Here is a 25508-nt window from a genome sequence, read left to right as displayed (position 1 = left end):
GTTTTTTTTTTCCTTTTGATAAATATTTATCAAGAGATGTGCACAGTAATGGCTACTTCAATACAATTTTCTAGACTTGTAACAAAGAGTGTGATTGGTTTCAAGTATTTAATGGATATGAAAATGTAACGGGGAATTAAAAGACTTGTTATTAAAATTACTATTTAGAAAAATGCGTTGCTGGCTGGCTAAATGTAATGCGAGGCCCTTATGAACGAAGAGCACAAATCAAACCTTGGGCGATAGCCCGAAAGGCTTAATTGGGTTTTGTTGGTTTGGGATGGGTTTGGTTGGGGTTCTGTCGTTTTATTTTTAGGCAGTTCGGCATTATTTGAATTACTTCATGCCTGTTCCAAGTAAAACCTGAGTAAAGCGGTGCCGTTAACGGCACTGTCCGCTCTGCTCCCGCCCCGCTCCGGGACACACCTCAGCGCGCTCAGGGCCGTTGTCCCGCCCGCCGCGGCTGTTGAAGGCGGTGCGAGGCGGCCGTTGCGGGCGACCGCTTCCGGAGCGAGGCGAAGCCGGCCGGCGGCCCTTCCGGCGGCAGCATGGCGGCCGGCGTGGAGCTGGGCTTCGCGGCGGCTGTGGGGCCGGCCGAGGCCTGGCGGCTGCGCAGCGCCTACTTCCCCAGCAAGGTCGGGGGGCGGCCGGCGTGGCTGGGCGAGGCCGGGCTGCCGGGCCCCACCGCCCTGCGCTGCGGCCGCTGCCAGCAGCCCTGCGCCTTCCTGCTCCAGCTGTACGCGCCGCTGCGGGACCGCCCCGATGCCTTCCACCGCACCCTCTTCGTCTTCGCCTGCCGCGGCGCCGCTTGCTACCGCCTCCCGGGCCCGCGGGGGCCCCTCTGCGGTGAGGCGGGGGGGCGGTGGGTGAGGACGGGGCGAGGCCCGCAGGCCGCCGCCCCGCTGACCACCGCCTCTCGCCCGCAGTGTTCCGGAACCAGCTGCCGCGGCGGAACAGCATCTACCCCGAGGAGCCGCCCCCCGAGGAGCCGCCCCCCGACCCTGCCGCCGCCGCCGGTCCTCCCCGCCGGCTCCGCGGCGGCGCCGCGCTCTGCCGCATCTGCGGCTGCCTGGGGCCGCACGCCTGCGGGCGCTGCCGCCGCGTCGGGTACTGCGGCCCCGAGCACCAGGCGCTGGACTGGCGGCGGGGGCACCGGCGCTCCTGCGAGCAGCACGCCGCCAGCGGAGGTGGGTCTCCGGCGGTTGGGGGAGCGGGGGCTCGCCCGCGGCTTGCCCGGGCGGGCTGTGATGGCCCGCGGTCTGGCCGCAGAGGGCTCGCCGAGAAGCGTTGCGGATGGAACTGCCGATACCCCACCTTGTTAGTGGAGTATGGGCCTGCGGAGGAGGCAGGAAAGGTGGCTGTGTCTTCTGTGGTGGTTGATGAGTTGCGAGGAAGCCCTCAGCAATTCTTTCAGATGCTTTTCTTTCTCTTAGATGTTTAGTTAACATCTAACTTAAGAACGTAGCACCTTTGTTGTTCCTGAAAGGCTGATAAATGTAAGGTGTACCTTTGGTGTCTTCCAAAGACCTCTTTCGGTTTGTCTTAAAATGCTGAGAAGACATAGGCCAATCTTTTTTGCTTTGCAGGCTACTTTTAAGATTCGGAAATTGTGAAGGAAAGTACAAAGGTGCTGCCTTCACATGATATGGTGAATAGGTGAAAAGAGCAGTTTCCACTCATGCTATTTTAGAGACACTTTTCGTACACCATCCCCTCTGCTGCTCTCATGTCCCATTCATATACCCATTTGATTGCTGGTTGCTAAAAGGACAAGTATAGGGTATTTAAAGTGGTTTTTTAGTCTTCAGAAGTATCACGTGAATAGGGGCGGCAGTGAAACTTGGTGTGCACAATGTATCCCCTGTCCTACGTTGTGGGATGCTAGTCCTGAAGACTCTGTAGGAAGTGGAAATAAGCAGAACATAAGTAGTTGATTTGTGCAAATCAAGTTATGGGGCAGACATTTGAAACATTTAATTGGAACAGTGGAAACCTGAAGCACGCACCAGCACACAGTTAACACTGCTATCACAGAAGGAACGCTTGATGTGTTTCTGGAAGCTTTGCCTACTTGGGATATGCAGTGGAAAAGCATTAAAACGGTGTGGCCTGGGGGCGCCTGGTGCATGCTTGACTGGTGTGCACATGCTGGTTAGAGTGAGAGATGTGCAGAGCTGTCGAACTGCAGGGTTTGGTTTGTAAAATGTGGCTGCTAACACTGTTTAGTCTGTCTTCCCTGTCTCCTGGATTTACAGATATTCAGAGCAATGTGTCACCTGTTATGGTTTTCTACTGTTCTTAGTGTAAAATCTTTCCTGTCTTTTAATCAGGGATGTAAATCGCTCTTCCTTGTGCAGTGTTTGCACTGTTGTTTTTGCTGTGTAGTTTGCTGTGTAGTTTTCAGGGAGAAGGACATGAAATCTGAGATGACAAACATTATCTGTTTTCTGTTTTGTAGATGGCTCGGTGGATGCAATTCCAGAGCATAATGAGTTCCTTTTTCCAGAATATGAAATTTTGATAGAACCTGAGGAACCAGAATTCCTTGCTGACAGCACTGTAAATCCCAATGATGAACAAGGAGCTGTAGAGACATCAAAGGACCTGAAAGAACAAGAGGAATTCCGTGTCACAAGCAGTGCAGGTAAGAAGATGTAATTCTTCCTAACGAAGCCTGCATCACATCTTTAAAATATAAAATACCGTGATTTTTAAGTGTGTGTTGTAAACTACTGGTGCCAAAAGGCTAAATCTACAGTCATTTGTGATGCAAGTTTTTTGTAGACATCCCACAATATAAGTTGCTTTTAGGGGAGAGACTTACTAAGCCCCAACCCCAGGAGCTGTTGAAGCGGCTGTTGCTGCAGTGAAGCTGCAGGTAGCTGGGAGTTACGCTGTGTCCATTTGTGCTTCCTGCAGGTAAGGAACAACGCAAGTGAGAAAAACAGGGCCCTGAGCGTGGGCTGCTGGACACTCTTGGAATCAGGAGACTGAGTTAAATGGTCTTGGCTTGACTTAGTTTGGTTTGTCTGAATTTATGGAAAATGCTTAACCAATCTGCTTGTCTGTGCTAAAGGAAGCTGTTCTGAGGCTATTTTAATTGAACTTGAATTAAGCAGCTGAAGTGAAGGCACTTTCCCCTCTTCCTCCCAAATGCATGATGTGTTTGCAGCTCCCCACGCAGCTTGGAACACGCCCAGGCAGAGAGTTTGTGGTGGTACCGGGAAGGCTGCTGGGCTCTGAGCCGTCCCTTGATGTGGTCTAAAGTCATTTTGAGACTGCTCAGTGCCCCATGTTGATGTGAACGCTGGACTGTGACAGACGTGCTCTTCAGTGCTAGAAACTGAAGCCTGGCACGCACACAGACTGGGTGGCCTTTCCAGATGTCACGTTCTGAAGGTTCAGCATTCGCTGTGATACCCACTAAGACCCACAAGCCACGGTAGATTAACTCCTTCCCTTTCCAGCATTTCAGTGCGGACATCTATGTTTAAAATGCAGCTAACACTGGTAAATGGATCTGTGTATGACTGTCACAAAAAGGGGGGAGAGGGAAGTCTTGGAATGATTTTGGTCTTGGAATACTGGAAATGATTCTTAAGAGCAAAATGCATTCACAGGTGCAGTATCGTTTTTAATTTTTGGCTATCTTGCATTAGCCTGTAACCTTTGGGCTTTTTTCTTTAGGTGAAGCATGTCAATCCTTAGATGAAGAGACATTGGAAGCTATGGCAAGACATGAGACTGAAGATGACAAGATTTTCCAAATGTTTAAAGAACGAATAGCTGTCGAACCAGAGCAGGTCAGAAGATGGGGCAGCCGTAGAATTTAGAGGTTCTGGCCCAGCATCGTGCTGCACCTGGACAATGTTTCACTGCCTTCTGTACCTACCGTCAGAAATGGCAGTGGGGATGCCCCCCTCATCCTTCCCACACCTTAACCCTCATGAAGCATTCCCTCATCTTCCTTATGGGCAAAACTGAAGTAAGAGTTTAGCACCCACTCACCTGGCTCAAACAGAAGTTGGTCAGGATGAGAAGGCACCGGGGCGTGAAGCCAGCATGGTTGGGACCTGCCATCCTGTGAGGTGGTTTAACCAAAGGAGGTAGTGAGCCACTGCACCGTTGCCCAGCCTTTGGCCCTGTTGGCTTCCCTTCTCAGCTGAAGCAAAACTGCAGGGAGGAGCTCTGTCACTGTCACCAGTTGCATGGAGGGGTGGTTTGGATTTTTTTAAGGTTGAAGAAATTAGTGATAGCTTTAAAATGTCAACTGTTTTAACCAGAAATCTGCCCCATGCTATTTCTTGCTAGCACAAGAGGCTGAAAAAAAGCCTCATTGTCAAAACAGAAACATGGCTCTCTTCCATTCAGAGGAATCACAGGCCTAAATCCATGAACATGGTGGAGGAGGAAGAAATTATCTCCATGTTTTACCTGGGGTTTAGCTGAGGGGTTAAGGTGCACACCCAGAAAGCAGGAGACTTTGTTCCCTCCTCTGCTTGGGGTAGGTGCATCACTTCTGTGACCATCCCCATCTTGATTGATTTTTTGATAATGCCAGATTTCCTCTATAAATCCTTAGACAGTAACAGAACAACAAAGGATGTGAATGTCTGAAAGGACCTCCTCCTTGGACATCAGGACAGTCCATTTAGGTGCAGAGCTGCAACCAGGAAGAGCTGGGTTGCATTCCTGACTTTTCTGCACACTTCTGTGTGCTAATTATCAATCTGCTCTTCCTCCGTCCCAAGACTATCAAATACATGACCTTGCACTTTTGGGTCCCTTAATTAGAATCATAAGAGCAATACAAATCATTGCAGTTTATCCCTGGATCATTGGAAGAAAAAGCTATATGAACACTTGCATCATTCAGATAGTTAAGAAAATATATAAAGGACCTGTGTTATTTAAAGTACCACATTTGCAACTGATGGGTATTACTTAAAGGAAGTGACCTTTTTTGCATCATGCAGTGTGCAAGATGATGCACATTTGTCTGTGTCATTAAATACCAATTCTATACCAAGATGAAAAGACAGTCTCGAAAACTTAACTTCTGCTCTATTTCAGATTATTAGATACTGCAGAGAAGGAGAAGGCCCAATCTGGGTATCAGGTGAAAATATACCTGAAGAAAAAGATATCCCAAATTGCTTGTGTGGTGCCAGAAGAATTTTTGAATTCCAGGTATGTAAATTCATTTACAGATAATACAGACAATGTAGTTGAGACTTAACAGGATCTAATTGTATAGGTGTTGGCTTGTAGTTAGAGCAGGGTGGTTGAAGTTGCTACAAGCTAATTATGTTAAATGGTAGGGAGCCCTCATTTACTATTGTGATTGCTTTTTCCTTGAAGACTTTCACATACAGTAGGTAGGTTCCCATGTGACAATTTGCACCATCGATACAATGGTGCTGAACACAGAACCATCTAAGTCACAGGAGTCTGGTATTGTGTATTTAAAAAAAAGCCTTTCTGCTGTGACTTGGAAATATGTCTGGCTGGAAACGCTTGGTTGTAGAATTCTGAATGCTAAAATGCATATGTTTGGTGAATACACTTAATGTCGTGCAAAGCCAACATAATTATGGAGGTAATTTCAAATGGAAGGAGGCTTGCAAATCAGGCAACGCTTAGTCAGATAAAACTTCTATAGCTAAGTAAGCTAAGTAAGTAAGTAAGCTAAGTATAGCTAAGTAAGTAGGGCCATGCCTTTGATTCCTTCTGCATCTAATACACTGTGTTGGGAATTCCAAATTTATTTTATTTGAGCTGCTCTGTTATCAAGTAGCTTTGATTGGGATTTTAGTATAGGAGAACGTAAATGCAGGCAGGACCCTTCTTTGAAAAGAGATGCAGGGAGAGGGTAGAGAGCTGTGGCCTACCTCTAAACCTTTTGTTTTCCTTTATAAAAGATTATGCCACAGCTCCTGAACCACCTTCAGGTTGACAGCCTGGGAGAGAGCATTGACTGGGGAACGCTGGTGGTGTACACTTGTGCTGACAACTGCGGTGACGGAAATGAATACATGGAGGAGTTCATATGGAAACAAGACTTCTCTGCAAGCTCTGTTTGCCTTCCCTCGAGTTACAAAGCTGAATCCTCTAAATAGAATACATGCCTTGTTTCAGTGCATCTGTGCCTTGCAGACAGGTTGAACTACAGTTGTTGATGGCTGTGTGTATCTTTTGACAGTGGTAGAAACTAGAAGTAAGAAAGACCTTGACAGCCTCTCTCTTGCACTCCACAGGAGCTTTTACTTCAACCTAGTAATGAAGCCAGATGCAGTTGTTCAGTGAATTTAAGTTCAAATCTCAGTCCTGAATGTTTAAATAAAGATGAAATATTTTTGGATTGGTTAAAGTATCTTTTTTTCTGACTGAACTTCAAGAACTTAGGGTGGTGTCTGTCAGGATTTTCTTTGTGCCGCTCAAACATTAACATTCATTCACAGAGACAAGCAGACTGCTGTAAGATCCCTGGAGTGCTTATGCTCAGGAGGTGTACGGAAGTCATAACTAAGACAAAGCTGTGTAGCCTTTCACTATACAACTTAAATGTGCTTCTCTTTCTCAGAAGGTACACTGAACAACTTGGCAGTTGTTTAGGTTGTGACTGAGTGCTTATTCAAGGTAAAATGCACAAAAATCAAGTGTTTTGTCTGACTTAAAACTATTAAACGAGTTAAACTATTTCTGTATGGGACTATCTGTCTTGTGCAGAAGCAGTTTAAATACAGCCAGCCTTACCAGAACGTGTTCATGTTGTTACTTAGTGCCTGTAGCAACAGATTTTCAAGCAGAATGGTACCTTAAGTCTGCCATCTTTGGTGAAGATTAAAAGTAAGTTAAGTGCTCTCTGCAGGGATTCTTTTGCTACTTGACTGCCATATAGCTGAGGTAGGAGAAAAGTGAAACCATAATGCTGAAATTACTGTGGTAGCAGCTTCACTCCTTTGGCTATAGTTATATTTGCAGAAAAGATGGGCTGGGGCGTGGGGGAGGGTGGTTTTTCTATAGAATTTACTTCGTTTAGGTATTCCCTGATCCTGCCCAAACCATTCCTGCAAAAGCATGGACACTTACACAGCTATGTTCAAGAGCACTTGGGAACATTCACTAGCTCATAGCAGTGTGCCACGGGAGGTGATGCAGGGTTTGGCTATTTTGAACTTACCCTGGCAAAGCTACGTTATTAAACAGCAGCTTTCTGGTAAGATCTGTGAAACCAATTATTAAAACACCTGGAGAAACAGTGGTGTACACTGCCAATGGGGCGAGTAGTTCTAGAAGACTATGGATTAAGGTCACTCCGGATTTGCAAGCAGCAGTAGCAAAGCCAACCAAAACTTCTTTTTGTCTGGAAAAGAACACCAACTTAGTAAACAAAAAGACCACGGTTACATTTGGGTTAGTTTCAGATAAAAGCTGTTTGAAAGATTGTGCAAGTCATAGAAAGGAGGTTACTATTACTGGAAATTTACTGGAGAAAAAGTTTATTTTTAGTTCTTGGCCTATAAGCTTCAAGCACAGTTCAGAGGGAAGATCACGTACATACTGACTAGTGTTTGACATGTTACAGGAACACTAATATAGTGAGGCTGTCATAGTTGGTAAAATACAAAACTAGTATTTTAAAGAAATTCTGGAAGCTAAGCAGGGATTTTTGTTCAAGTCAGTCAAGTGTAGCTATTTAAGACTTGCATAAATCCCATGTGTTGAAGATAAGGCAACACATACTTGAACACGCTTCTTCAACCAGTCATCTCTTTTGCTTTAACACACGAGAACTATTCAAGCTGGACATTGCCAAGGATGTGACTGCTGGTAAGCAAGCCAGAGCATTGTGAAGATTCTCTCAAAATGACAGGTCACTTAGAGTAGTGCATGTGCTATTGAAAGTTCCAGATTAAATTCAACAATCCCCCAAAACAGTTTTCAATGTATTTCACTCTATCAGCTGGGTCATTTTAAAATTCATTAAGACAGTTCCCATAGTTGTATAAACAGGGTTTATTGTACATGTGGAGCTGAAGGAGGAAAGAGAAGGAAGGTATATATTATATATATATGTACAGTGAGCCATTTTCATTAATAAATTTATTCTATCTTGCTTAATACTGGAAAAAGGGAATGTGTCTGGCACCAAAGAAATTTAAAATTGGAAGAAATTTAAAAGCTTAAGTTCTTAAAATTATAAAAACCATGGTCTTATGGAAGGAAGTTAAAACATATATACATGGCAATTTAAGTGGTTTACACGCTGAGTGACACAGTCGCATTTGTCTTTAAACCAACTTATGGATTTCCTATTAATAGAACTGGCATTAAAACTATTTAAAAGCTAGAATATAAATAAACTTGGAGGGACTGCTCCAGGAACAGCCCAGTAAAGCAACTCACAGTAACTCAGTAGACATATCAAGAATACAGTTCCCCTTGAGCATCAGGGAAAGTAGGCACTAACTGGGAAATAGTCCAAGTCCTGGTGTTGCAGCTTCACTGGAAGTCCATCTCTTGTTACTGCCGTGCCATACGCAATACCTTGTAAAATATACCCCTGATTTCTCCGAAAGATGCAGAAACTGTTACGTTGTCTTTCTGAATCCCTTTAAAATAGGATAGATGTTTTCAAATGCTTCATAGATTTCTGCTCGTACTTTAGCACCTAGAAGAAGAGTGGGAACCAAGTTAGCTTGTACCTTGCACCAAATACTTAATTTTAGCTTTTAGAATGTTTATTTGTACACAACTCTATACAAAACTGATGCATAGCCATAAATCCCTATTTTTACTATCTCTTTGTTTTTAATACACATTTCATATAGAGCACACATTACCAGCCTTCTCACTGTTTATTCTGATAAATGGCAAAACTTTCATTAGCATCTTTGTGCGCATCCTACACTTGCAAACAGGATTCTTCCATGCATAACTTCCATAGGAGACACAACTACAAAGTGCAGCCCATAGGATGTTGCTGCAGAAAGACTCCAGAAACCTAGGGAAGCAAGGTCTGGCCACGAAGACCGCTGCGGAGGCCTGCCACTGGCCACACTGCAGGGACATGCTCCTTCTTTTGCCTGAGAGTCTTGTGGGTTTTCTTCCACCATCATGAGATTCAGTACAAGGGGAAAAGGAAGGGTGTAGGTGGAATGCTTGAGGTTGAGGTGGTCCTACAGTGTGGCTATCTCCCCTTCTTTGGCTGCCTTATCAAAGGAGAATGGCAGCAGCATCCAGCCAAGCTGTCAAAGAACACCGAGTGCAGTCATACACACCAGCACACAGAAATGGACTTTCAGATTTGCCAGAAACACTACCTGCGCTCTTACAGCTTTTGGGGCACTTGAATGCTTAATTAGGATTCATGATAGCTGCTTATATTAATTTAGCCAAACGTGTCTTTTGGTTTGCGCATTCTCATCCACAGAATGCTGTAGTATCTGCTCTTTCTCAGTACTGTCACCTCAAAAGGGAAGAATCTATGTATCTCTTGATATCATTGTGTGTTTGCTATAATACAGTCTAAATCTAACCTACTGGAGTAAGGTAATATCTTCACTTACCAGTTAAAACCACTTTTCCAGAAACAAAAATAAGCAGAACAATTCTTGGCTTGATCATTCTGTAGATTAAGCCAGGAAACAATTCTGGCTCGTAGCTGTAAGAGAAGAGAGTGACAGTGTTCAAACATGCTTGCACACACATGTTCCAGTCTTTCATCTGCAGGAATGGGCAGAGCAGATGTGGACTTCACTGAAACTTGGGAGAACGCAGCAGAGATCATGTTGGTGAGTTCCTACTGGGCAACCTCAGTTAAACCCGAGGCAGATCAGTGATGGGAACGAAGATGCAGGTTTCCCTCTGGTGCAAGGGAATAATCCGAGCAAGCGTCACTCTCTAAACTAGTCAACACGCAACAAGAATGAAACATAAACAAGCCATTTTTTTACCTGCTGAACTGCTGGTGTGTGAGCACCAATCCTTCTAATCTGATGGGGAATTTCACATCACAGCTACCCACCATGTTCTGAATCTTAAAATCCAAAAATTTTGCAGGAAAACCCAGTTTCTGAACAACTCTTGCATACTTTCTTGCTGCCAGTCTGGATTGCTCCTCACTGAAGTGAGAAAAGGATAACCGTATTATTTCCTCATTTAAGTATTACTTGAAGCAAATAGCATTAAACCACAAATAACTGGGAAAAAAATATCTGTGTTGAGGAGGAGGGGAGCATCACATGCAAAATTTTTACCTCCAAAATTAACAACTAGCACAGTTTGCATGCTGATTTTGATATTAGGACCCGGATCACCACTAACATTGCACTCACTGTTCATGAGGCAGAAAACAGCAAATTATAAATCCACACATTTCACACTCTTAAAATATTGACACAGTCTCTCTAATGGGATGTGAAAACTGTTACTTAAGTATTCAGCATAGAATAACTTTGAACCACTACTGCTAGAAAATGTGTATTTCTAGCAGAATCTGTGAACTGCCAAAACCCTCCGCTTGATTCAGCCCAGGCATTCAAACATGGATTTAACACAAAGTGTTGTTGCAGAACTCTGTTTGCTTCAGTTTTGTAAACAGCTCAGGATATAGTTGTTCCTAACAGAGAATATGACAACTTGAACTCCAAGTGTCACCAGGCAGAGAAAGCATTTCCTGTACAGCTCTATTCATTCATCTCTGCTCATTAGCTTATTCCTTCTGGATTCCTAACGGATTTCTTCAGAGCAGAATTTCTATTCTGCCCGCTGGAGTTAAGCTTATGTTTAGTTTTCAATTCTTATGCTTCAATGATCATGTTAAGAGATCAGACTACAGGGACCAGAGACTTGGAGCTGTTGGTTTGTGATGAATTAAACAATTCAAATACAAAATCATTCTTCTGCCACCTCTCCTACAGTTGAAGCAGTTCCAGTGCAGAATTATCGCAATTTTTAAATTATTAGGAAAAAACCTGATAACTGCAAAGCCAAAGAAGTGAATGTAACGACCTCCACGGAAACCAGTTTATCGGACTGTATGAAAGAGCTTCAGAAATGGAACTACCATTTCCCCTTTCATAAGAAGCCCTTTCAGCCATGAAAGGACGTTTTGTGTGGGAATGTGTATCAGCCTATTGAAATAGCTGGGAAGCAAGCTTAGTCCTACCTGCACAACTTTGTTGTATATATACAAATACTGTATACTAATAGTAGTACTTCTAAAGCACCATGGTACAGGAGAAAAGACAGCCTAAATTAGTTTACTTGTAATACCTAAACATACCTTTTTGCTCCTGTGCAAACCATTTTTCCAGAGCTGAATATAAGTGCAGTAGTACGTGGCTCTCTTATTCTCATAATAACAGCAGCAAAACGCTGAAATGTGAGTGTTGAGACTATTAATGATACATTGATGTGATGGTTACATTAAAACCAAATTTTCATAATCTAAGTAGCAAGTTACACTGCATTGCAAAGAAATACTAAGTTCAAACATACTTAGGGATCACTCAAAATTTACTTGAAATGCTTAAACCATAAGTAGCTTCAAACACACATATAAGAGGTAAAGTCAGACACGAAGGATATTTACTACTGCATTCCTTTTTTACTAAGCTTATCTCTCATTACTGTATATGCAATATACAAATAATGTTAACATTTGCAACAGAGCCATAGTGACAATCTTAAAAATAAACCAAAATTTCCTCCACATCTCTTGAAATCCGATCTGTTATAAGCAGAATGGAAGACTATCTATCTGCAAATATTTTATGATCTGTTTTGTTTCTGTGTCTTAAAAGACTGGACAGTGTGAGAATACCAGCAAACAGAGCGAAGTTCTGTGCAAACAGAAGCCACCTCAGCCACCCCAGTAGAACACAGCAGCCCAGTTAGCTCTAGCTGTTTATTCTGAGTACTGTAACATCTCTGCATTTCCAAACATTCTTAAACTCTTTGAAGCAAGAGATACTGGAAACTGATGCGGACACACCCCTGTTTGTCTGTTATATTTAACTTGGACCAGCTCACCATGCAGCCCCAGAAGCTGCTCTGCTGACACAACCAAGGCGGAAGCGTGGGTTACCTACCAGCACATTTGTCAAAATATGGCTGAAATAATACAGCCAAGCAACATCTTCTTTGATAACGAATGTACTGACTAAATGTAAAGAGCACGTTACATAACCCTTCTGTCTCTCTGCTGTGGAAAACAGCATTTTGTATTGGTTATTCTAGCCTACAAGTTTTATAGCCACCTACCCCTACCTTAAATTACCATGGCATGCTCAGATTTTTTTCTGTGCTAATATCTTACATGCAATTATCTAACAGCACTGCTGATACAAACTTACAGCAACAATTATTTATCACATACGCCTGCACGCATGCTTTAATCTTCCAGAGCAGAGTTCAGGTAAACTGCAGCAAAGTCCAAAATACTAAAACAAAGCCATCCACCTACAACCAACGAAAACTGAAGCCTTCCCAAGGCAAGTCAATTCACCTACACACACAACAACTAAACTTTTATTAGAAATAGTGTCCAACTACCATGGTTGCAAAGGTAAAACTTCCAAGAGGAGCCACCCAAAAGAAAAAATGAAGTGACTTAATTTTCTTGAATCAGCACTCCAGCTCCTCTACTGTTGCTCAGAGTTTCCCAAGCTAAAAGAATCCCTCTGTTTAACAGACTCCTCTTTAGAATCAGCAGGCAACTTAGAAGTCAGCAAACAAATAAACAAACAAAAGCAATTTCATGTTGCTGTTCCACCAAACCTAACCATCGGAAGCAAGGAGGTGACAGGACTACTGAGGGAAAACATGAAGGAACAGAGCTCAGAGGGGAAGCAAGACTGTAAAAAACAAGTGAGTGCACTGGGACCACAAGAATTCCAGAGAAGCAGCCCGGTGGAAGAAGCCACAACCATGGCTCTGGCAGGAGCCCAGGAGTTGAATTCTTCCTTCCTTTCTCCTTGGTGGGAGATACGGAACAAGACTTCATCATCAGACATTTCACAGTAATATGAAAAAGGAAATTTCTGAGCACCATGAACAAACATGTCCATACAAACAGCAGCAGAGGCCAGCTCCACAACAACCAATTTGGCCAGTGTATGACACTGCTGGTTAAGTTCTTCCTAAACGTGCTGTGTTCTTCCTAAATCTACCAAATTACAATGTAGCGTAACACAGCCACATCGGTATTAAAATGCTTTTAACTAATTTGACAGAACATTGTAAGTCTATGAAAGATTTCTTTTTTAACTATAGTACAAAACTGCACCTACAGCAGGATGGTTTTTCCATCTATTACAGCAAACTACCCCCACAACCTGTGCCGTTGACATAGGTGTTATAAGATAAACTCAAACACATTTCTCTTACCTTGGGATTATATTCAGCATTTCGGGCACGAAGAGCAATAGTTTTTAGGTCAAGTTTGCAACCAAGATTCACCGTGGACACAATATTCCTGAAGACAGTTCAGAGAAATACATTAAAAATACAGTAAAGAATTAATGTGTCTTCCTCATTTTTAACCAAGCTTGATTCTTACATATATCGAGAGAGAGATATATATTTTTTATTTGTTTCTCCAAGTCAGTCTGAATGACATCCTTCCTACTGACAGGAGCACTGAGCAGTGTTTTGGCTCAGGAATCTCCTTTTGTAGGGCAGTAGCTCCTAAGACATGACTGCTGATTCCTTCTGATCTGCCAGCTGTTATGAAAAGTGTCTCAGGAGAAGAATCTCTATTTCAGTTTAGCAGGAAGAATTCTTGATGCTGAGAGCCCCCACCACAATCAGGGAAGTGGCTGGAGACAGGAGAAAATGAGGTAGTAATAGTACAGTCTGGAACTTTCCTTGGTATGGGAAGAAGAGTTGCACGACTAAATGGGATCAACCCAGGAGGTAAACCCATTGCCAGGCGATAGGGTAAGAGGTCTCTAGAAAGTTTAACGGAAGTTCCTAGATGCAAGATTTAACTGGAAACTTGTTTTCTGGGAAAATCCTAAAATATAAAGGTCCTCAATGGGGAAAAAATTAATAGGAGGAACTAGTCTTTCAGTGCAAAATTCACGTTATCAACCACTTCTCTTTGGGCCTTCCGTAAATGGCTGTAAAAGTCTCTTTAAACTGAAGTCCGGTGAAAGTACTTTCATACTTAAACCCAGAAGCAGTTCTAGCCTTTTCCTCCTCATTACAAAGTCACCTATAGCCATGAACTGGAAAAGGGGACACAGAATATTAAGTACAACTCAGCTCTAGCTCCTAGACTAGCAACTAGTTTCTTCCCCTCTACTCTTTCCATTACTTTTCATCTCTGACAGTTCCTGTCTTCTGCTTTACTATATCTCACTAACAAAGTTCTCTGCACAGTGAAGTGGAGCCATTAGGTTTTCTGTGAACAGGTTGCAAGTACCCAGTAAAGTACAAATGCGAATGTTTCCAGGTACGCATATTTTGAAATACCAGATTATCAACCCAGACTACTTCATAGCTAAAGCATAATGAACTCCTGAAGTGCGTAGAGGAGTTGAAAGTTACAATTGTGCTAAATGAAGACACAGATAACATCCTCCACTGGTATGCTTAAAAGATGTATGTTGACGAATCACTAAGAAACGGTTTATATTACTAAGTGGTTTAGTAATATAGCTAAGCTAAAAATAAAACCAAAAATTACTCATACTGCTAGAGGAGTCACATAAATTCTCAAGATCTCCCTTCCCACTGAGATGCAGTACCCAATTCCTCATGTGGCTTTGGTCCCAAGCCTTTAAAGGGCTCCCTGAGAAAGAACATCCTGCACTAACACACAGGGCACTCACTGTAGTTGTGGCACTATCCCAGAGCTCTCGGATGCTGGTGTTGCAGGAGTTATTGGAGTCATCGGAGTCATTGGAGATGGGTACAGAGGTGTGGTTCCCGGCAAAGGGGCTGTGGTAAGAGTCTGTGAGTGGAAGAGCTGCGGAGTTTGACCAGATGTTCCCTGTGTCGCTTGCTGTGATGTAGATTGCTGCGCTGCCTGTTGCTGCTGCTGCTGTCGCTGCTGTTCCTCTAAGATGGACAGACTGTTGGTGCTCTGGACAGGCTGCGGTGTCAGTCCTGTGCCATATGGCATCATCGGACTAAAAATCGGAAGTCCTGGAGTCATTGCACCCTACAGAAGAAAGCGTGAAACAGAAACAACAGATCCTGCTGACACCATGTCGGTTTTAAGAAAAAAAGTTTTCAGGAGGAGTCTAAAAATAAACCAACACAAGTTGCTCACATCAAACCTGAGGCATACAGTAGTAATGTTAGTTTATGAAACTATGTAGTTCTGTATAGTTTCAGAAAGCTCTTGAAATGCAGTTCTTCTATAGAATAACATATTACCTCTAGGGATCTGTCAGTTCTAGCATTGTTCATCTCCAGCTAGTGATGCAACATGCTTTTCACACTACCTTGCAAGCATGCCTCAACTTTCACCCACAATTTAACTCGCGATTGTTTGAACAAAGACTGTGCCCATCGTACCAAATGCATTCATACCACAGTGACACTCCATTAAGTATGTTAATGTAAAGGGCAACCACCAAAATTAAATTATTCTTTCCAACTTGTCAGTCATGTTTCAACTTAAAGAAACCCTATATATATCTGTGTGTTACTTATACCTCTGGACATACAAATTGATGGTTTCAAAATCCTGCTTTATACTAGTATCATTCAATACCTAGTACAACTTTTCAGATGTGCAAGCAAAAAAACATGAAATTACATACAAGAAACAGAAAACACTTCCACAAAGAGATTCAGATGATAGCTGCACATTAAATCATTTGTTTTTACCTGAGGGGAGGCTAAGCCTTGAGCGTAGGGTGGCAAGCTGTTGTTCTGATCCATGATTCCAGTTATTCTTTGGTATGGCCAGAAGTGTCGTCTTCAATTAATTTAAATTAACTTCAAATCCTATAGGGTTTTTAGCCCTTTAAAACATTCCAGCAAAGTAGCTTTTTAAGCCAAACTGGAAGTGTTAGGAAGACATCAGGTCCAGAGAAATGTGTGTTATGAGTCTAGGATACTAATCAAAGCCTGAAAACAGAAAAAGTAGTATCTTGGGAATAATGCCTAAACACGAAACCAAAGAAACTATCAGCTGCTGAGTTACAAAAGAGACACCCACATACAAATACATCTAAGAACATTTACACATGCACACACAGAAGCACAATCCATAAATACAACTTTTTTCGGGCACATTCTATAGCAACTTTGAAGTGTGCTTCTGCTGAAATCCCTCACACATGAGCAGGCCTCTGTCTAACCGAACCCTCCTCCACAAACAACTCAAGCTGTTAATGCCTGTTCTTGTCCAAGCTTTGCTTTAGCCAGAAAAGCACTGATTTTTTTAGAATTTAACTCCCCTGACTATGAACCAACAAGCTTAGTGACACATTGCTTGGAAGTCTCTTCCTGGCAATTTTAAGGCTTGGGCTTACAAAAATATGTTTTCTTCCATGGAAAAAACATCTCTGGTCAAATCAGAACTAGGAAACCCTCTTCCATCAATGTCCATAAAATAAAGCACTAACAGCTTTCAAACAACAATGACATGCACTTTCTGAGGAAAAAAAAAAAAATAGGTGAAAGCCAATTTCAGGTACACAAATGAAATGTATGCAATATTTTTATATATAATTTAACTATACCTCCGTTGCTGTGTTATGGAAAAAAAACAACACAAGTGGAGAATTTAAATGCTACACCTTCATATCAAATATTTTTTCATTAATTAATAGTTTTCTTAACTAGACCTATTGCCCAGAAATGCTCAAGGTCATTTTTAGGCCAGAGGTAGACCACCTCAAAATTTGAAGAAAGCCTACTTATCCTTTTTCCTTTTTTCTCTATTTTTTTTTAAATAAGGTATGAGAGCTCAGAACTGCATTAATATTTATACTGCAGCTGAAAAGGCATGCTTTTTCCCTCCATGACCATGAGGTATTATTATCTTTACCCTCACCGAAGGTATCAAACAGAGCATCCAGGTTTTAGAATCTAGAGCTGGGGTAAATAGAAGCCTGAACACTACCCTATTAAAATAAAGTCAACTCCTCGACAACCCGGCTGTTTAGTAATAAGTCTAGATACCAGGCATGCCAGAACCCGCAGCCTGGACGCCACCTACGAAGAGGTCCATCTTGTAACCAGCTAACCGCGGCTCGCTCACAGCTCCACCGCAAGCGCTGAGGAACGTGTTTGCCGAGGGAACAGAGTCCAGAGGCAAGAGACCCCGGAGAAGGCCCGGCCCTACCTCCGAGCCCACTTCCAGGAGCTCTCCCCTAACACCCACCGGCGCTCGGCAAGAGCCGGTTTCGGGGTGAGGCCACCCCTCCTGCTTCTCCCCCCCCACCCCGCGCTCACCCCGGCCCCAGCAGCGTGCAGCCCCCCCCGCCGGCACAGCCGCACCACCGCCACGACCCCCCGCCCGCCCGCCCTCGCCGGGGGCAGCGGTGACCGTTGCAGTCACGCAGCCGCCCGCGGCCATCCCGCCCCCGGCGCCAACGGCCACCGCTGACCCCGAGCCGCGCCGCAGCCCCGCGAGCGGGAGCAGGCCCCTCGCCGCTTCCCGCGCCGCCCCTCGCGGCTCAGGCCAGCGGGCAGGGCTGTGGCGCCGGCGGGCAGATGCAGAGCGAGCCCGGCCCCGCGCACCAGTCCCCGCCCTCCAGGCCCGGCCCGAGCCACCGTGGCCCCGCCGGCGCCCGCCACCCTCTCCCGGGGCAGCGGGCCGAGCAGCGGCCCCGGGAGAGGCGGGCGCGGCGCGGTCCGTACCTGCCGCTCCGGGCGCCACCCGCCGCCGCCGCACAGCGCCCGCGGGACACAGCCTGCCGCCGGCGCGTCCCGAGCGCGTCACTTCCGCCGCGCGCCCCCACCGCCTTCCCCACCGCCATGTTCAGTGAGGGCGAGGGGCGGCCGCGGGGGGAGCGGGGTCGGGCAGGGCCGGGCCGCCGTTCCCACACGCGGCTCCGGCGCCAGGCCTGGCCGCGGGCTCCTGCGCTGGAAGGATGTTCCCCCTTTTCTAGCTGTACCGCTCGCCGCCCCTTGCTCGCTGTGCGCTGCCCCCATGGAGACTTCGGCAACAGCGGCTCTTCCCGCCGGGCAGGGGGACACGCTCCTCCTCCGGAGGAGGACCGCAAGCATCCCTCTGCTCCCCCGGCACCATTTCGCGCGTCTACCCCAGCCCTTCCCGCTTGCTTCCACCGGTGCCGTGGTGTCCGGCACCGCGGCCATAAGCTCCCTCACGGACCTGCCATGCTGGCTCTCCACAGCGTTTGTCAAGGCACTCCCCTGTTCCAGCGCAGGAGCCACCCTGCTCCTCGTCTGCCCAAACACACGGGGCTCTTTGGACACCTCACCACAACTGCTGTCACCTCCGTGACCACTCACTTGAAACACGGGGGCTGACAGCGCTTGGACCGGGCGAAAACCCCGCCGGGAGAGGCCGTGCGGGACCCGGCGCCGGCTGGGAGCCCGCTGCTCCCAACCGGCAGCGCCCGCCGCCGGTCCTCCAGAGCAGACGAGACGCGGCCGCCGCTGCTGCCATCCTAGAGCGGTGTGGCACCACTTCCGCTTCCGGTGCCGCCATTTTGCCGTGAGACAGCAGGGAGGGGGGCCGCCGGGATGTTGTTCGCCGCCGATTACGAGGACTCCATACCCGAGAGGGCCTACGAGCTCGGCGCGCCCGTGCAGTACCGCTTCTCGCCCTACACCTTCAACGGAGGGTGAGAAGGCGCAGGCAGGGGGCGAGGCGGGCTGGGGCACCCTGTTCCCGGGGGAAGGGGCCCTGAGGAGGGCGGCGGTAGGACTGGGCTTCCTCGTCTTGTTCTTGCTTCTCCCCTGCGCCTTTTGTCTCCGCTTATGAGCGCTTCTTTGTAGAGAAAGAGGGGCAGCGCTGGTCTCGCCCTGGGCCGAGCGTCCCGCGGGTCCTTGCAGCTCTTCGGCATGTTCTTGCTTGGCCCTATGGCTTCCTGAACTTTTATGGGGCGAAATAAGCACCTTCCGTTGCCCGTAGGGTTGGTTGGTTGTAAGCGGCTCAGGAAACCCATGCGCTGGTCCTATTACCAGCTTTTAAACCTCTAACTGGGTTGAAAGCTACCTTGTCATAACTGTTAAAGGTAAGTGATGTTTTACAGACACTTGCTGTGAGTTGGTGACAGGATCTGGCCAGGATAGTGTTATTTACTTTTTTTTTTTCTTAATACCTAATTGTCTTTTGGGGTATCTATTTGTTACTTAATGGTAGCACACATATGGCAATAACAAAACTAGTTATTTGGAAATAAATAACATCAGATTTAAAAAGTTATGAGTGTAATGATACTGATGTTTAGTAGTCGGAGTGTTTCTGCTTGGAGAGGCAAACTGGTTTAGAAGGGTGAATCTTTCATTAGCAAGCATCTAAAATTACTAGTCTGTAGAGTCTGGTTCTTGCACTGTATAGAAACTCTGTTTTACCAAGTTTCCATACAGTTTTTAGTTCAAGTAGAGAATCATGTACATGTATTTTCTTTCTCCAATGCCGAGTCATGTATCGGGCTGTGCTTAGTGGGAAACACAGCAAGGAATATAAGAGGCATGGTAAAATGTGAGTCTGGGTATGGAACTACTGTATAGTGTGTTCCTCTGGTGCCTAAGAAATTATTCTGCTAAAAGTCATGATTGTATGAATATTCTTCTTCAAGGACTGTGCTGGCGATTGCTGGAGAAGACTTTTCTATCGTTGCCTCTGACACACGACTGAGTGAAGGTTATGCAATTCACTGCCGGGACAGTCCAAAATGCTACAGACTGTAAGTCCACATCTTGTCAGAATTGGAACATAGAGAAAGAGCTGTAGTGCTGAGCATGTCACCTGCCTGCAATGATCTGTCGCTTTCTTTAAGCAGAATCCTCAGAAAAAAATGTTAGAAAATTGATTTTAGGGTCAGAGTGGCCCTTGCTGTAACGCAAGATGTGATGCGATGTGATAATACAGCCAGGTTTCTTGTTTCATGCTGTTGAAGTTGGTTGATAACAAAATATTTTTAGCATGATACTAAGCACATAAGCTTCGTAGGTTTCTTGTCTGTTTGGTATTTACCTATCTGGTTAAACAGAAGTGCTTTTACCTTAACTGTAGCAAAACTTTATCCTGTGGTAACTCGTCCTGCTTCCTCAGGACACCTGGTGTTGGTACACAAATGTGCCTCCTGCTGCCAGTAGTGTTATGTCTCTCTAGTCAACCATCTGGCACTTTGAAGAGGTGTTTGTTTTAGGGGAGGTAAACCTGTCAGTAGTTCCATTGTTGAACTTTTTATGCTCGTTCTATGTTTATCTCAACTCACCTAGATAGTATCCACATAGTTAAAAATAATATAGTTCACATTCTTTTGACTAATGCAGGTGCCTACCTAGGCTGCCATCAGCTGTGTAAATATTGTTTGGTTATGTTTGCGTTTTGTTTTTTATTGATGAGACAAGATCATATGAACTTATATTTCTCCTGGCTAACTCCTTACTGTATCTTTGATACTGTCCAAATGGACATTACTGCGGTACAGTCTGCATACTGCACATGATGGCTTTGTGTAATTCTAGTGACAGGCTGAGAGAAGGTTTCAATTTAAACTGTTTTTGAATGATTGCTTTGTGTTAGTCTACAAGTGTGTGTGAATGGTTGTAGACGCTCATCAATTTACTAGAAATTAAATTTCAAACATGCATTCCTATAGTTAGTGTTCATGAAACATTTGGAAACCGAGCAATGAGATGACCTTCTGTAATACAGTCACAGTCAGGTAACTTTTGCTTTCTGTCACAAAAAACCACCTACAGCATCCATGTTACATAAATATTGTACAGTCTTAACATGTGGCCAAATGGAGTAAAACTGGGCTGAGTGATCTGGTGTAACAGGCTCCCCATCTCAAAAGAGATCCAGTAACAAGCTGAATGGTAATAGCTAAGGTTAGGGGTGCATGAAGGAATTGAGGATTTATTTTTGTCAGTCTTGCTGTGGAAGTCAGTGGATTGAAGACACACATCTGTGTAGTCCTGCACTTAATGAGTCCCATCCAAGATGTGGGTTGCAGTTACTTTTCCTAGACAAAACACCTGTTACTACTACATTTTAGACAACTGCTTTTGATAGCATTAGAGAACCTGAAAATACATTTGGTGTATTCATAACAAGCTACTGTGTAAGTAAGTGGCGTGGTTCGTACTGAATCTAAAATCACAACAAAATGTTACCTTTTACAGAACAGACAAAACGGTCATTGGATGCACTGGTTTCCATGGCGACTGCCTTACCCTTACTAAAATCATTGAAGCAAGATTAAAGGTAGCTAACTATCTTACTGCTTTTAGAACTTACATCCTTATTATCACATTTGAGACCAATAATATGGTATGTTTTAAAATACAAGTTTTGCTGGTTTTCTTCAAGTGTCTGTATCATAACAGTGTTGCTGGTGGAAGATCAGGCAGGGGAAATGGATGCTCTGTTCTTCCTAAGTGTAACATCACAAATTGAAAGAATGGGAGACCCGGAGAGGAATTGTTAATGAGGCAACATATATTCTTTGCAAAACTTTGGAGAAATGTTAATTTGGGGCTTATAAGAAGGGCAGTGTGTCTTCAGTCATCATGCTAGTTCATAATCTTTCATAGCATCAGACTCTTCTGTAGTGAGGTTGCAGAAAATGTGGTTTTGATTTAGTGTTTGACTTTCTTCTTGGACATGCCATCCCACTTGCAGATGTACAAGCATTCCAATAACAAGACCATGACTACTGGAGCTATTGCAGCAATGCTGTCGACAATTCTGTATTCTCGGCGTTTCTTCCCTTACTATGTTTACAACATAATCGGTGGACTTGATGAAGAAGGTAAGACTTTAATTAAAAAACAAGAAAAGAGGGGCTAAATTCCCGTGGGTGAATAGCTATCCTTTTACGTCTCGGGTGTACTGATGGAATAACAAAGTTTATGTTCCTATTACTAACACCTGCCTTTAGGCATTAGGGTACTTAGGTCAAATCCAAGTTATGCATGTGACTTATTACCTTATAACTGGATCTTCCATTTCCGAAGGTCTGAAAGTCTAAAAACTATGTTATTATTTGATAACAACTGAAATCTGCTAATCTCTCATACTTTACTGTAGACTGGAACACTACAGCAGCTTCTGGATTTCTTAATTATGCCTTCAAAGGAGATGTTAGCAGTAAAATTATACATATTTTACTTGGGCCTGTGAGTGTGGTAGAGGTTGTTAAATATGAAGATTTACTCCAGAGACATGTTTCTACAAAGATACCTTTAAATGTTAACTAACCGCTAATGAAATCATGACTTCTACATGGAAGCTATAGCTTAACATGCAGACCTTGTGGGACTTACTGGGCTCTTGTCCAATGATTTGGTTGAATTGCTAAAATACTCTGGTCTCTGAATTTGAGCAGGAGCTCAGAGGTGGTCTTGTTTGGATAATTTCAGTCACTCCCCACAGTTTGTTGTTACCATTAAGTTGCACTGCTTTCCCAGTCTTGCTAAGACATGTCTATGATATGTGGAGTCTGGAAAGGGATTCGTCTGCTCTACATAATGGTAAATCTCAGATTATGAGGGTGCTGTAGCAATTGATAAGGATCAGAGTGCAGGTTTGAATGTGTGGGCTTAATTTGGGACCAGCAAAACTGTTTTGATTTGGTGTTACGTTCTGGATCTCTGCTAGCTTTCTCAGGGCTGTTTAGCCATCTGTGCTGTGCTGCCAAGTGCACTGGCCAGTTTATTAAAAGGGGTGCAACCTGTCTGAATAGAAAAGCTGAGCTTGGCCAGGTGCTGTATTTTGACTAGCATGTCCTCGTCAAACCCTGATGCTTCAGAGCTACAGCACATCTGCATCTCTAATGTCAGCACAAGCTAATAAACTTTGCACAACTTGGCCTGACTCCAGAGGGAAGGGTGTAAGAGACCAAAGCATCATCCCTGGTTCTGGGAAGGCAGTGCAGAGGCATCCAAGCGTGCTCTCTGGAGGTAATTCAAGATGTGTAGAGTTCAAAAATGATGGCTAAACTGCCTCTGTGTTAGCTTTAGAACCAGCAGAGCTCTTTGTGCAGCACTGTGCTCTAGCATATTCTCCTGCTTTGATTATTCTGCATTAGCACTTTTTCTGTGGTAAGTACTGTAGAAAACATCTGTTAGAGCATGGCTGTGACTTAATATTGAAAATAACCTTGCATATAGTACTGGGCCACAACCATAGTAAGCCTACTATCGAAAGCATTGTCTGAACGTACCGCAGTGTTATTTGGTTAAGGGTTGATGAGATCTGCAGTACTCCAGAGGCTGCTTATGGAGAACCTGTCTGGATTGTGATTCATTTTTTTTTCCAGGGAAGGGAGCAGTATATAGCTTTGATCCAGTGGGCTCATATGAGAGAGATTCTTTCAAAGCAGCTGGATCAGCAAGTGCAATGCTGCAGCCCTTGCTTGATAACCAGGTAAAATAGTTCTCTCCCCCCACCACCCCGTTCATTATTTCAGTACACAGTAGAGGTAGGACCCGTTAATCTCCATACATTTATAAATTCTGGGGCTTTACCTTCTCAGCAGAAACCAAAGTTTTGCTTTAGAATCTGTTCAGGCTTTTGATAGGTTGCAAACAGTGGACTGTCTGTTTAAAATACAGGTAAATATTTTAATTGGGGAATTATGTTTCACATAGAAGCTGTTTGGCTTTTTTCCTGTTGGTGTGCTGTTTGGGGGTTTTTTGGGTTGGGGGGTTTTTGGGGGAAGGGGGGAGTAGGAGAGAGGTGGTGTTTGGTTGTTTTGGTTTTTTCCTAGCTGACAGCGTAAGTATGCCTGTTACTTAGCATGAAATAATACTAAATTAAGAAGATAGATTTCATAGGTATATGTAACACATTTTATCACTGAATATATACTTGTTTAGAAGTCTTAAGTTTTGTACAACTTGGACACCACTATCTAAGAATGTTCTTACATAAAACTGATGGAAACTTCTGCCTAAAAATACTTGAAGAATATTTTAATATTTAATTGGAGCTGTTAGTTGTTGAGTGAGAGAAATACAGAAGCATGTTTTGCTCATTTTACTCTCTGACATTGGTGTTGGTGTTTAGTCATTTGAGCCTGATGTCAACACAACTTTAGTGCTTAAAAAAGCAATAAGTGCTCTTAGTTCTTATTAGCTGAGAAAGGAATATAATATTTTATTATTATTTATTATTGTATTTAAAGAACTTCAGGTTCTCAGCTTCAACTTAGTTTTGAATTTTAGTAGCTGAGGAAAATAAAATGTCTTCTGCAGAATTAAAGTTGTCATAGTAACTTTTGATCACTTACGAGTTTGAGGCAAAGTAAGTGACATTTCCCTTCCTTTTCCTGTTCTGATGCTTAAGTGGACGCTTGAATTTGTCAGCTAAAATACACAGTTTAACAGGACTGGTTATGCTCCAGGCTGTTATTTTTGAACTTTAGGTATGTTGATGAATATTTGCTTTTAAGAGATGTTCCCAACTATCAATGACCAGAGAAAAGACTTGGGTGCAGTTTTGATACAGCTAACTCAGTGAGCAGTGTCTGAAGAATTAGACGGGTTCAGTTCTGAATGTTCATTGTGATCTTGTAGATGCTGAATGAGCGGGAGGAGCTATACTGGCTGTGTACTGGATACGCCTCTGCTTACTTTTGTAAGAGTATCAGCAGTGGCAAAGTTCTGATACTGATCATGCAGCTGTGAACTGTGTAGAGGAATACTTTTGTCAGCTTTGGATTTCTAAAACAGACCAACCATTTCTACTTTTGAAGTTGTCTGAATCTGCTCAGTCTGTTGCAGAGACTGAAGCAGCTTTCATGCTAGATGGATCATACTTCCTTTAAAATGCATTTTCATCTTTCCTTAGATTGGCTTCAAGAACATGCAAAATGTGGAACATCTTCCCCTGACCCTGGAAAAGGCTTTGCAGCTGGTGAAAGATGTCTTTATTTCTGCTGCTGAGAGAGATGTGTACACTGGGGATGCGCTTAAGATTTGCATTGTCACAAAAGATGGAATTAAAGAGGAAATTGTCCAATTACGAAAAGACTAATTCAGTTTGCTTATAAACATGTAATCTATGATGTACTATTTACCTGTATTATGGAGACATCTGTCTTATTAAAATTTTTCAAGAAGCTTGACTGCTGTAATGGTGAATATTTTCTGTCTTTGTGAGAAGGGATAGTGGTCTTAGAAACCAGAGCAGTTCATGGTAAGGAAGCGACTAAGAGTTACAAGTCAGTTTTGTTAATCTCATCTATTGATCAGTCTAATCCCCATCTCAGTTTAATCCCCTTCTCTTCAATTCCTTATGCTATAATATGAGGGAGTTTAACTTACTTAACTAAAATTTGGGTTCACAGACTTTTCTGATAATGCTTTCAGTTCAGCCTTGGTTTAGT

At 43.9% G+C, this 25508-nt stretch overlaps 3 protein-coding genes across 5 annotated transcripts; 2 read left to right on the top strand and 1 right to left on the bottom strand.

The window, feature by feature from the left end:
* Nucleotides 1-509: 509 nt before the first annotated feature.
* On the top strand, nt 510-6370 carry PDCD2 (programmed cell death 2). The gene is made up of 6 exons (XM_030500135.1): nt 510-846; nt 927-1187; nt 2459-2644; nt 3688-3803; nt 5074-5190; nt 5922-6370. Exons 1-6 carry the CDS (start codon nt 549-551, stop codon nt 6117-6119), a joined length of 1176 nt encoding a protein of 391 aa, XP_030355995.1. The 5' UTR covers nt 510-548; the 3' UTR covers nt 6120-6370.
* Nucleotides 6371-7485: 1115 nt separating this feature from the next.
* On the bottom strand, nt 7486-18570 carry TBP (TATA-box binding protein). Of its 3 annotated transcripts, none has more exons than XM_030500139.2 (8): nt 18308-18570; nt 15850-16092; nt 14844-15175; nt 13396-13483; nt 11291-11382; nt 9960-10127; nt 9573-9667; nt 7486-8674 (listed from the first exon to the last, which is right to left on the bottom strand). In XM_030500139.2, the coding sequence occupies exons 2-8, from the start codon at nt 15901-15903 to the stop codon at nt 8595-8597; spliced, it is 909 nt and encodes a 302-aa protein (XP_030355999.1). In that variant the 5' UTR covers nt 15904-16092; nt 18308-18570; the 3' UTR covers nt 7486-8594. The 3 variants fall into 3 exon arrangements, with proteins under 3 accessions (XP_030355999.1, XP_030355997.1, XP_030355998.1); XM_030500137.1 differs by lacking the exon at nt 18308-18570 and adding an exon at nt 17833-17887; XM_030500138.1 differs by lacking the exon at nt 18308-18570 and adding an exon at nt 17093-17384.
* Nucleotides 18571-25247, top strand: PSMB1 (proteasome 20S subunit beta 1). The gene is made up of 6 exons (XM_030500140.1): nt 18571-18782; nt 19743-19850; nt 21301-21382; nt 21800-21929; nt 23439-23545; nt 24971-25247. Exons 1-6 carry the CDS (start codon nt 18682-18684, stop codon nt 25154-25156), a joined length of 714 nt encoding a protein of 237 aa, XP_030356000.1. The 5' UTR covers nt 18571-18681; the 3' UTR covers nt 25157-25247.
* The last annotated feature ends 261 nt before the right edge of the window (nt 25248-25508 follow it).

This window comes from Strigops habroptila, chromosome 10, assembly GCF_004027225.2.
Source record: "Strigops habroptila isolate Jane chromosome 10, bStrHab1.2.pri, whole genome shotgun sequence".
NCBI lineage: Eukaryota > Metazoa > Chordata > Aves > Psittaciformes > Psittacidae > Strigops > Strigops habroptila.
Note: the sequence above shows the minus strand (reverse complement) of the source record. Positions and strands in the feature narration are given on the sequence as shown.

Bases quoted from the DNA above. Each gene is read 5' to 3' on its own strand.
- TBP (XM_030500139.2), bottom strand. From the start codon at position 15,903: ATGGATCAGAACAACAGCTTGCCACCCTACGCTCAAGGCTTAGCCTCC. The intron at 13,484-14,843 runs GTGAGTGCCCTG...AACTGTCTTCAG, and splicing joins GGGATAGTGCCACAACTACA to GAATATTGTGTCCACGGTGA. The intron at 11,383-13,395 runs GTAAGAGAAATG...CTCACATTTCAG, and splicing joins ATGCTGAATATAATCCCAAG to CGTTTTGCTGCTGTTATTAT.
- PDCD2 (XM_030500135.1), top strand. From the start codon at position 549: ATGGCGGCCGGCGTGGAGCTGGGCTTCGCGGCGGCTGTGGGGCCGGCC. The intron at 1,188-2,458 runs GTGGGTCTCCGG...TCTGTTTTGTAG, and splicing joins GCAGCACGCCGCCAGCGGAG to ATGGCTCGGTGGATGCAATT. The intron at 5,191-5,921 runs GTATGTAAATTC...CCTTTATAAAAG, and splicing joins GAAGAATTTTTGAATTCCAG to ATTATGCCACAGCTCCTGAA.
- PSMB1 (XM_030500140.1), top strand. From the start codon at position 18,682: ATGTTGTTCGCCGCCGATTACGAGGACTCCATACCCGAGAGGGCCTAC. The intron at 19,851-21,300 runs GTAAGTCCACAT...TACCTTTTACAG, and splicing joins AGTCCAAAATGCTACAGACT to AACAGACAAAACGGTCATTG. The intron at 21,930-23,438 runs GTAAGACTTTAA...TTTTTTTTCCAG, and splicing joins CGGTGGACTTGATGAAGAAG to GGAAGGGAGCAGTATATAGC.